At 43.6% G+C, this 10,722-nt stretch overlaps 1 protein-coding gene across 1 annotated transcript in view; it reads left to right on the forward strand.

Annotated features, from left to right (window-relative positions):
• dipk1a (divergent protein kinase domain 1A) overlaps nucleotides 1–8,756 on the forward strand; it is a 29,236-nt gene extending 20,480 nt beyond the window's left edge. The window contains exons 4-5 of the mRNA XM_033028938.1: nucleotides 7,120–7,296; nucleotides 7,372–8,756. Coding sequence (XP_032884829.1) covers nucleotides 7,120–7,296; nucleotides 7,372–8,184 — 990 coding nt within the window. The 3' untranslated portion in view covers nucleotides 8,185–8,756. The remainder of the gene's footprint in view (nucleotides 1–7,119; nucleotides 7,297–7,371) is intronic.
• Nucleotides 8,757–10,722: the final 1,966 nt, after the last annotated feature.

Genomic DNA, 10,722 nt, shown 5'->3' on the forward strand with positions numbered 1-10,722 from the left:
GCCCAACTTGCCCACACCGGCTAAAAAGCCCCAGCTACGCTAGTCCCACCTGCTCGTGTTTGGTCCATATCCCTCCAAACCTGTCCTATCCATGCACCTGTCTAACTGTTTCTTAAATGTTGCGATAGTCCTAGCCTCAACTGCCTCATACACCCACCAACCTTTGTGCGAAAATGGTTACCCCTCAGATTCCTGTTAAATCTTTTCCCCTTCGCCTTAAACCTATGTCCTCTGGTCCTCGATTCACCTACTCTGGGCAAGATACTCGGTGCATCTACCCAATCTATTCCTCTCATGATTTTCTACACCTTAATAAGATCACCCCTCACCCTCCTGCGCTCCTAGGAATAGAATCCCAGCCTACTCAACCTCTCCCTATAGCTCAGACCCTGTAGCCCTGGCCACATCCTTGTAAATCTTCTCTGTACCCTTTCCAGTTTGACAACTTATTTCTGATAACACGGTGCCCAGAACTGAACACAGTACTCTTAAATGCGGCCTAGCCACTGCAACATGACCTCACCACCTCTATGCTCAGTACTCTGACTGGTGAAAGCCAATGCGTCAAATGCCTTTTTGACCACCCTATCTACCTGCGGCTCTACCTTCAAGGAGGCATGCACATGCACTCCTAGATTCTGCTCTACAACACTCCCCAGAGCCCTAACATTTACTGTGTAGGTCCTGCCCATATTAGATTTTCCAAAATGCAACACCTTATATTTTTCTGTATTAAATTCCATCAACCATTCCTCAGCCCGCCTGGTCAATTGATCAAGATCCTGCTGCAATTTTTCACAACCATCTTCAAAACCACCCACTTTTGTATCATCTGCCAACTTGCTAATCTTGTTGTGTATGTTCTCATCCAAATCATTGATATAGATGACAAACAGTAACGGGCCCAGCACTGAACCCTGAGGCACATCGCAGGCCTCCAGTTCGAGAACCAAACTTCCGCCATCACCCTCTGCTTCCTTCCATTAAGCTAATTTTCTGTCCATTTGGCTATTTCTCCTTGCATCCCATGTGATCTAACCTTCCAGTTAATGTGAGAGTAAGACATTTTTCATGTTGTAAAGAGGGAGTGGGCTGAAATGAACAAAAGGATTGTCTATGATGGGGTGGAGACAAAGATAATCCAGTGACCCCATGCTTGTGTTGCCATCTAACAGAGGATAATTCATGTGCATTATTGATATCTGATCTGATTTATCTGACCTATTCCTCTCATGATCATGTACACCTCTGTAAGATCACCCTTCACCCTCCTGTGCTCCAAGGAATAAGGTCTTAGCCTGGTCAACCACTCCCCATAACTCAGCACCTGTCCTGGCACCATCCTTGTAAATCTTCTCTTCACCCTTACCAGCTTGACAACATCTTTCCTATGATATGGTGACCAAAGCTGAACACAATACTCTAAATGTGGCTTCAATATTCAATAATAGATTTAAGCCGAGCTAGTCCCATTTGACTGTGCCTGACCCAACTTCCTCCAAACATTTCCTATCTGTGGTCCATTTTAAATGTTGTAATTGTACCTGCCCCAACCACTTCCCTCTGGTAGTTTGTTCCAAATACACACCATCCTTTGTTGGGGGAAAAGGTTACCTTTCAGGTCTCTTTTAAATCTTTCCCACCGCCTTACTCCTATGCCCTCTAGTTTTAAATTCCTCTACCATGGGAAAAGGCTGTGGCTATTCACCCTATCTATGCCCCTCATCACCTTTGTAAGATCACACCTTCAACCTCCTACCCTCCATAGAGAAAATACCCAGCCTCTCCTACTCGAACCTTCCAGACCTGGTAGCAATCTCGTAAATCCATTCTATTCCTTCCGATGGCAGTGCGACCAGGACACTGCACACATCTCCAAATGTGGCCTTGCCAACCTTTTGTACTGGTCTAACATGAAATCCCAACTACTGCACTCAATACACTGACTGAAGAAGACAGGTTTGCAAAACATCTTCACCACCTTGTTTGCCTCTGTCGCTACTTTCATGGAAATATGTACTTGTATCCCGAGATTTCTCTATTCCACATTACTATGTCTTGGTCTGACTTATCAAAATACAAGATCTCTCATTTATCCGAATAAACCATCTACTATACATTGGCCTGTTTGGCCAGGTTGATTAAGATCCTATTGTATTCTAAAGTAATCTTCTTCACTGTTCATTATGCCACCAATTTTAGTACCATCAGCAGACTAATTAACTGTGTCACCCACTCTCATCCAAATCATTCATATAAATAATGAAGAAAAGTACGCAGCACCAAGCCCTGTAGCACACCACTTGTTACAGGTTTCAGTTAGAAAAATAAACATCTACCACTACCATCTATCTCCTACATCCAAGCCAATTTAGCGTCCAATTGGGGAGCTTGCCCTGGAGTCCCTGCGATCTAACCTTCCTGACCAGCCTACCATGTGATTCCTTGTAAAAGGCCTTGCGAACTGGACAATAGTAGACAACGTCCACTGCACTACAATCTTCTTGGTCACAGCTTCAATTTTCCATGCACAAAGCTATGCTGACCATCCTTAATCAGAAGTTGTTTTCAAGTAGATGTCCTTTTGATCTGATTTCATGATTTCTCACCAGTCCTCTGTGCTCAAAACTTCAATGTGATGACTTGATGGTATTCTTTGGCTGATGGCCAATCTTCTGATTTGTTTTTTTGTATACCAATTTCTGACAGAAGTGGGAGTAGGTTATTCTTAACTATTTTAGATGCTAACACCTATCACATTTAAATCACTCTGAGTAAAGCAGCTGCCTTTGAATTCCTCATTGAAATACAAGTGTATTTCTCCCGTTAGTTCTGGAGTTGACAGTTGAGAGACCAGGCTATGGACCTGTACAAGGTCCTCCAAAATCACTGGTAGGATTAATGAAGCAACATAAGTGTCCTCTACTAGAACAACATCATCAGTGTTAATGCTTGAATTACACTTAGCCAGGTTCAGTGGGCAAGTCGCATCATTCATGTGCCCTACTACCTACACAGGACTTTCAAAGCTCGACGGGACAAAGGAAATGTTTCCAGGATGTTCCCAAAGTTGTCTAAAAAAATGAACATCCACAAGGACTTGTGAGAAAGTCTGATCCGTGACTGATAAATATGTAAATAGAGCACCCGGATGGCAATGGGACAGGATATAGAGTGACTCAGGCACAGCTGGCGGAGCTGCTGTCTCAGAACTCCAGTGATCCAGGTTCAACCCTGACCTCTAGTACAAAGGATACAAAGGACATTTATTATCACATACACCAATTGGTGTAGTGAAATTTGACTTGCCATTGCAGCACACAAATAAAGATAAGACACAACATCAAATAATTTAACAGTAAACATAAAAACATCCCCGCACAATGGTTCCCACTGTGGGGGAAGGCATCAAAAGTCCAGCCCCATCCCCTGTTCACCCATAGTCGGGCCTATTGAGGCGTCTGCAGTCGCTGCTACGGCAGCCCAATGCTTCAGGCCCTTTCGCCGGATGATGAAGCTCCGGCGTCGGGTGAACACTCTCAGCGGCTCGGAGTGTCTGGAGCGGCCGCCTCCTCCCCGGAGACCGCGGCTCCCGAAGTCTACGGGCCGCGCTGGTCAGCTCCGACTCTGGCGACCTGGTCGTGAGATCCCAGGCTCCGCGGTGTTTAAAGCTCAGCGCCGCCCGCGGCTGGAAGCTACACAGACCGCAGCTCCGCGATGTTGGAGTCGGCAGTCCCAGCACTCCAGAGCTTACCGCACGGCGACTCGGGTAAGGCATCGCCCGCTCCACGATGGTGCCCCAGCGCTGTGCCACCGCTGAAGTCCCGGCAGGAAACGTCGCTCCAGATATTGGAGCTGGTGTGGAGATTGCACGCTCTCCCCTCTGGCTGTAAGGGTATCCTCTGGGTGTTCCAGTATCCTCCCACATCCCAAAGAAATGTAACTTGTTGGGTTAATTGGTCACTGTAACATACTTCTAGTATGTGGGTGAGAGGCGGAATCTGGGGGGAAGTTAATGTGGTTGTAGGGAGAATAGGTTCCAGGGAATAATTAACTGGGATATGGTATTGCTTTGTGGGCTGGCACATATTTGATGGGCTGAATAACCTCCTTCAGTGTGGTATGGAGATACTGAGAACCTCTAGTATCTTAACTGGGAGCACATGAAGCCCAGCAAAAGTAGAGGAATCTCGCAATCACTGCACCCACGCCACATTGTGCACCTTATGTCCCACCTGTGGCAGTGTGCGGGGCCAACTTGTGCCTCAGCAGCGTGATTGGACATTCCCTCAGATCAAAAATGAAGCAAGTTATCAAATTATGTGTGTAGGTCACGCTGGGCTGAATATTCACTCAGCCCACCAAATATGTGCCAGCCCACAAAGCAATACCATATCCCAGTTAATTATTCCCTGGAACCTATTCTCCCTACAACCCCATCAACTTCCCCCAGATTCCACCACTCACCTACATACTAGAAGTATTTTACAGTGACCAATTAACACTAGAGGCAGGAATCATGTTCCCGATGTTGGGGGAGTCCAGAACCAGGTGCCACAGTTTAAGAATAAGCGGTATGCCATTTAGAACGGAGATGAGGAAATACTTTTTCTCACAGAGTTGTGAGTCTGTGGAATTCTCTGCCTCTGAGGTCGGTTCTCTGGATACTTTCAAGAGAGAGCTAGATAGGGCTCTTAAAGATAGCGGAGTCAGGGGGTGTGGGGAGAAGGCAGGAACAGGGTACTGATTGGGGATGATCAGCCATGATCATATTGAATGGCAGTGCTGGTTCGAAGGTACTCCTGTACCTATTGTCTATAGGAAGGAACTATAGATTTGTTGCCTATCTTTCATTCATTGTTCTTTATCTCTCCACATCACCATATATATCTCTCGTTTCCCTTATCCCTAACCAGTCTGAAGAAGGGTCTCGACGTTATCCACTCCTCTCCAGAGATGCTACCTGTCCCGCTGAGTTACTCCAGCTTTTTGTGCTTACCTTTGGTTTAAACCAGCATCTCAGTTCCTTTTTACACATTGTTAACTGTTTGTTGGGTGAAAATGAGAAGCTAGTGCGACTTGGGTGGGGGAGAGATAAGGAGAAAGGGCATGCCGGGGCTACCTGAAGTGAGAGAAATTAATATTCATACCACTGGGCTGTAAGCTGCCCAAGCAAAATATTTGTTGTTCTTTATCTCTCCACATCATCGTCTATATCTCTCATTTCCCTTATCCCTAACCAGTCTGAAGAAGTCTCGACCTGAAACGTTACCCATTCCTTCTCCAGAGATGCTGCCTGTCCTCCATCTTTTTGTGTCTGTCAAGTTATGTGTGTTATGAGGTGAAGGTGTGTACTGCACCACCATCTAGTGGCCAGTTCAACTCAATTCGGGTTCGGTGAAAAGCTTTTTATTGCGTGCTAACCAGTCAGCAGAATGATTACATGATTACAGTCAATTGATTTACAGTGTATAGATATATGATAAGGGAATAACATTTAGTACGAGGTAAAGCCAGCAAAGTCTGGTCAAGGATAGTCCAAGGAACATCAAAGATGTAGATAGTAGTTCGGCACTGCTCTCTGGGTATGGTAATCCAGTTGCCTGATAACAGCTGTCTACAACATACAAGTAACTCGAGGTGCCTTTATGAACAGATAGTGTGGTTGGCACCCAGTGAATTTGAATCTCTTTTCAATTTGCAGATCCAGGGTACAAACTGCAAACGTAGGCCTCAATCAGTCAGGCAGCGAAACGGTTAATGCTTCAGATGTAGATCAGAACTGGGACAGGAAGAAAACAAAGTAGTTTTCAGTCACAGAGAAAGTATGGAAGGAATATCTCTGCGGTGAGTTCAAATGAGGCAATATAGGAGTAGTAGCCTGGATCAGATGACATTTTTTGTCTGTGTAATGTTTTGCTAAGAGCAAGGCATTGGCAGACTACACCAATAGGTGTATTCAATATTTGGGGTATTTTCACCAACTTTGTCTTTGTACACTAAATTAACTCGCTGATGGACCCAAGTATGAATGAGATCCAATGACGTATGAGTTACCTTTTAGTTTAGAAATATGGCGTGGAAACAGGCCCTTCGGCCCACCGAGTCCACGCCAACCAGCATTCCCCGCACATTAACACAACCCACATACACAAAGGTCAATTTACAAGTCTACCAAGCCAATTAATCTACAAACCTGTATGTCTTTGGAGCGTGGGAGGAAATCGAAAATCTCGGAGAAAACCCACGCAGGTCATGGGGTGAACATGCAAACTACGTACAGACAGCACCCTGTAGTCGGGATCGAACCCGGGTCTCTGGCGCTGTAATGCATTAGCTCTACCGCCACACCACCGTGCCTCCCTGTAGCTCCTATAGTTTGTTAACTGCCCACCAATATTTTCCAAAAGGTTTTGGGAATCCACCAAAAGTTTAATTAGTAGAAGATTTTGGTCATGGCTTTTGGGAAGTTGTGTTTTCCAGATGGTAAATCCAAAGCTTGTTCAAGGCACCGTGTTTTGTCAAGTCTCGTGACATTTCCGGTGTCATTCTGATCCTGGATTAGTTTGGATTAGAGATACAGCACGGAAACGGCCCTTCAGCCAACCAGCTCCACGCCGACCAGTGATCCCCGCACATTAACACTATCCTATACCCATTAGGGACAATTTTTACATTTACCAAGCCAATTTAAAAATTGTTGGTCAAATACATGCCAAGCAGTCCAATATATGTCGTCCAAATGACAAGTTTAGCATTAGCCACTGTGACTGTGCAGGGGAAATTGCCAAACCAATGGTAAATTTCAAGTCTCTGTACTTCATTGCTCTTGGTTATTTGTAAGAATTACTATTAGCTCATATTCAACCAAGGAGATTTTTCTTTTAAATAATGATAATAACTATCTTTGCATGTAATTTTTCATTTGGTTTTGACATTTTTTAGAGAAGGGAAAACACAAACTATTAAGTAGTATAATCAATATATTCTAATTGCTGCAGCCTGCTGAAATCACCTCCACACTTGCATGAAAGTATATTTTATGATAAACTGTATTCTTCATTAAACTCATATAAATTTCCTATTCTATTTCATAAATGCAATTTTATTCCCCACTAGGTATACAGAGGAGTATGGGATGAATCACAGATTGTGTTAAAGTGCAGGCTTGAAGAACTTTTCCACTTTGATTTAGATTCTAACATGGAACCAAGGAAGGAGACGGTGTTATTTGATAAACCAACAAAAGGCACTTCCGTGGAGGAATTTCGAGAAATGGTTTACAATCTCTTGAAGGTAAGCTTTAGAATACAAGTTCAAAATCATCACATCTTTTTCTGAAAACAAACTGCATAATTGTCTCTTTTGCAGGCGAAGCTTGGTGACCAGTCAAACCTTCAGGAGCTCCTCAAATTGGTTGTTACCGTCGCAGATGGAAATAAAGATGGCCACATCTCCCTTGCAGAAGCAAAATCTGCCTGGGCATTGCTTCAGCTTAATGAGTTTTTGATTACAGTAATCTTGCAGGACAAGGAACATACGCCAAAACTACTTGGATTCTGTGGAGATCTTTATGTAACAGAAAAAGTCCCCTATAGTTACTTGTATGGACTCACTATTCCTTGGATTTTGGAGTTCTTCATTCCCTCTGGTTTGAGACGTAGTATGGATCAATGGTTTACTCCTTCGTGGCCCAGAAAAGCGAAGATTGCAATAGGACTTTTAGAATTTGTTGAGGATGTTTTCCATGGGACATTTGGCAATTTCCTTATGTGTGATTTAAGTGCAAATAACATTGGCTATAATACTAAACATGACTTAAAAATGATAGATATGAGAAAGGTTATACCGGAGGTTAGTTTTAAACAGCTAATTGGTGCCCGCCACTGCGAGACTGATGTGGATTGTGTCTATGGCACAGACTGCAGGACAACATGCCATCAAAGCAAAAAACAGTGCACCACTGAATTAGATCAGCCAAACCTGACCAAGGTCTGCGCATTGCTGAAGGATTACCTTTTAAATGGTGCTCCCTCGGATGTGAGAGAAGAACTGGAGAAGCAGCTTTACTCGTGTATAGCCCTCCGAGGAACAGCCAGCCAAATGGAAATGGAACACTCCTTGATACTGAACAACCTAAAAACACTGCTGTGGAAGAAAATTTCACATACAAAAGACTCCTAAACACTCGCAGAAGAGGAACCTACAGGATCAATTGAATAGCATTGGAAGACGCATTTTGTTTTGTTTTAGTTTGTCCATTGAGCACAGTAAAGCATATTGTTTGTGATGTCAAAAGGAAAACCACTATAGACTTTTATTAATTTAATGGTTGTAAATTTGGCTGCTTTTCTTCTAGAGGGTGAAAATGAACAGGTATGCGGCATGATGACTTTGTATGGTTTTTAACTACAATTTGTAGCATGACAATAATTGGCATAAGACTTTGCTCAGCTTTGAAATTATGTTGATGCGAAACTGGGGAAAAAACCCTGTAAATCCAAGGACTACTCTTCCTTCTATGGGAGGCAGCACTTCTTCATGTGTGAAAATTGCAACTGAATTGCAATGCAATTTATTTTTTAATTGTCAATTAAGCACTTTATATTCATATTCAATTCATTGAATCGTTGGATGAGGGTACAGTATTTAAAAAAATATTGTGACATTTTGTGTCTATAAATGGCCATTGATTTTTTTTCAGGTCATTTGTTCAAATGCTAACCTCTTGCATTAAAGTAATTATTTAAAACCTCTTTCATTACATGAATACATCTTTATTAACATCTCGAGTGTAATGCTTGTATTCCATGCTCATTATCACCTTACCTTCTGCTTTTGTTAATGATGCATGCAGTTTGTCTGAGACATGATCACATTCCTGTTTGTCGCCTTGTACACACCAAGGACTAACGACAATTTATTATGATTGCTTTCTAACTGCACGTCTTTTTTTCTCACCTGTTATAGACAATGGGTGCAGGAGTAGGTCATTCGGTCCTTTGAGAATTCCACAGACTCACAACTCGGTGTGTAAAAAAGTGTTTCTTCATCTCTGTTCTAAATGGCTTACCCCTTATTCTTAAACTGTGGTCCCTGGTTCTGGACTCCCCCAACATTGGGAACATGTTTCCTGCCTCTAGCGTGTCCAAACCCTTAATAATCTTATGTTTCAATAAGATATCCTCTCATCCTTCTAAACTCCAGAGTGTACAAGCCCAGCCGCTCCATTCTCTCAGCACATGACAGTCCCGCCATCCCGGGAATTAACCGTATAAACCCACGTTGCACTCCCTCAATAGCAAGAATGTCCTTCCTCAAATTAGGGGACCAAAACTGCACACAATACTCCAGGTGTGGTCTCACTAGGGCCCTATACAACTGCAGAAGGATCTACAGGTTTGCTCCTATACTCAACTCCTCTTATTATGAAGGCCAACATGCCTTTCGCTTTCTTCACTGCCTGCTGTACCTGCATGCTTACTTTCATTGACTGATGAACGAGGAACCCCAGATCCCGTTGTACACCCCTTTTCCCAACTTGACACCATTTAGATAATAATCTGCCTTCCTGTTTTTGCTACCTCACATTTATCCACATTAAACTGCATCTGCCCACTCCCCCAACCTGTCCAAGTCACCCTGCATTCTCATAGCATCCTGCTCACAGTTCACACTGCCACCCAGCTTTGTGTCATCTGCAAATTTGCTAATGTTACTTTGAATCCCTTCATCAAAATCATTGATGTATATTGTAAATAGCTGCGGTCCCAGCACCGAGCCTTGCGGTACCCCACTAGTCACTGCCTGCCATTCTGAAAGGGACCCGTTAATCTCTACTCTTTGTTTCCTGTCTGCCAACCAATTTTCTATCCATGTCAGCACTCTACCCCCAATACCATGTGCCCTAATTTTGCCCACTAATATCCTCTGTGGGACTTTACCAAATGCTTTCTGAAAGTCCAGGTACACTACATCCACTGGCTCTCCCTTGTCCATTTGCCTAGTTACATCCTCAAAAAAATCCAGAAGATTAGTTAAGCATGATTTCCCCTACATAAATCCATGCTGACTCGGACCGATCCTGCTACTGCTATCCAAATGTGCTGCTATTTCATCTTTTATGATTGACTCCAGCATCTTCCTTCCACTGACATCAGGCTAACTGGTCTTTAATTCCCTGTTTTCGCTCTCCCGCCTTCCTTAAAAAGTGGGATAACATTAGCTACCAATCCACAGAAACTGTTCCTGAATCTATAGAACATTGGAAAATTATCACCAATGCGTCCACGATTTTAGGAGCCACTTCCTTAAGTACCCAGGGATGTAGACCATCAGGCCCTGGGGATTTATCAGCCTTCAGTCCCATCAGTCTACCCAACACCATTTCCTGCCTAATGGTGGATTTCCTTCAGTTCTTCCGTCACCCCAGATCCTCTGGCCACTAGTACATCAGGAAAATTGTTTGTGTCCTCCTTAGTGAAGACTGATCCAAAGTACAATAGACAATAGGTGCAGGAGTAGGCCATTCGGCCCTTCGAGCCAGCACCGCCATTCAATGTGATCATGGCTGATCATCCCCAATCAGTACCCCGTTCCTGCATTCTCCCCATATCCCCTGACTCCGCTATCCCTGTTCAACTCGTCTGCCATTTCCTTGTTCCCCATAATAAATTCACCCTTTTCAGTCTTCAAGGGTCCAACTTTGGCCTTAACTATTTT

The sequence above is a fragment of the Amblyraja radiata genome, chromosome 10 (genome assembly GCF_010909765.2).
Source record: "Amblyraja radiata isolate CabotCenter1 chromosome 10, sAmbRad1.1.pri, whole genome shotgun sequence".
Taxonomy (NCBI): domain Eukaryota; kingdom Metazoa; phylum Chordata; class Chondrichthyes; order Rajiformes; family Rajidae; genus Amblyraja; species Amblyraja radiata.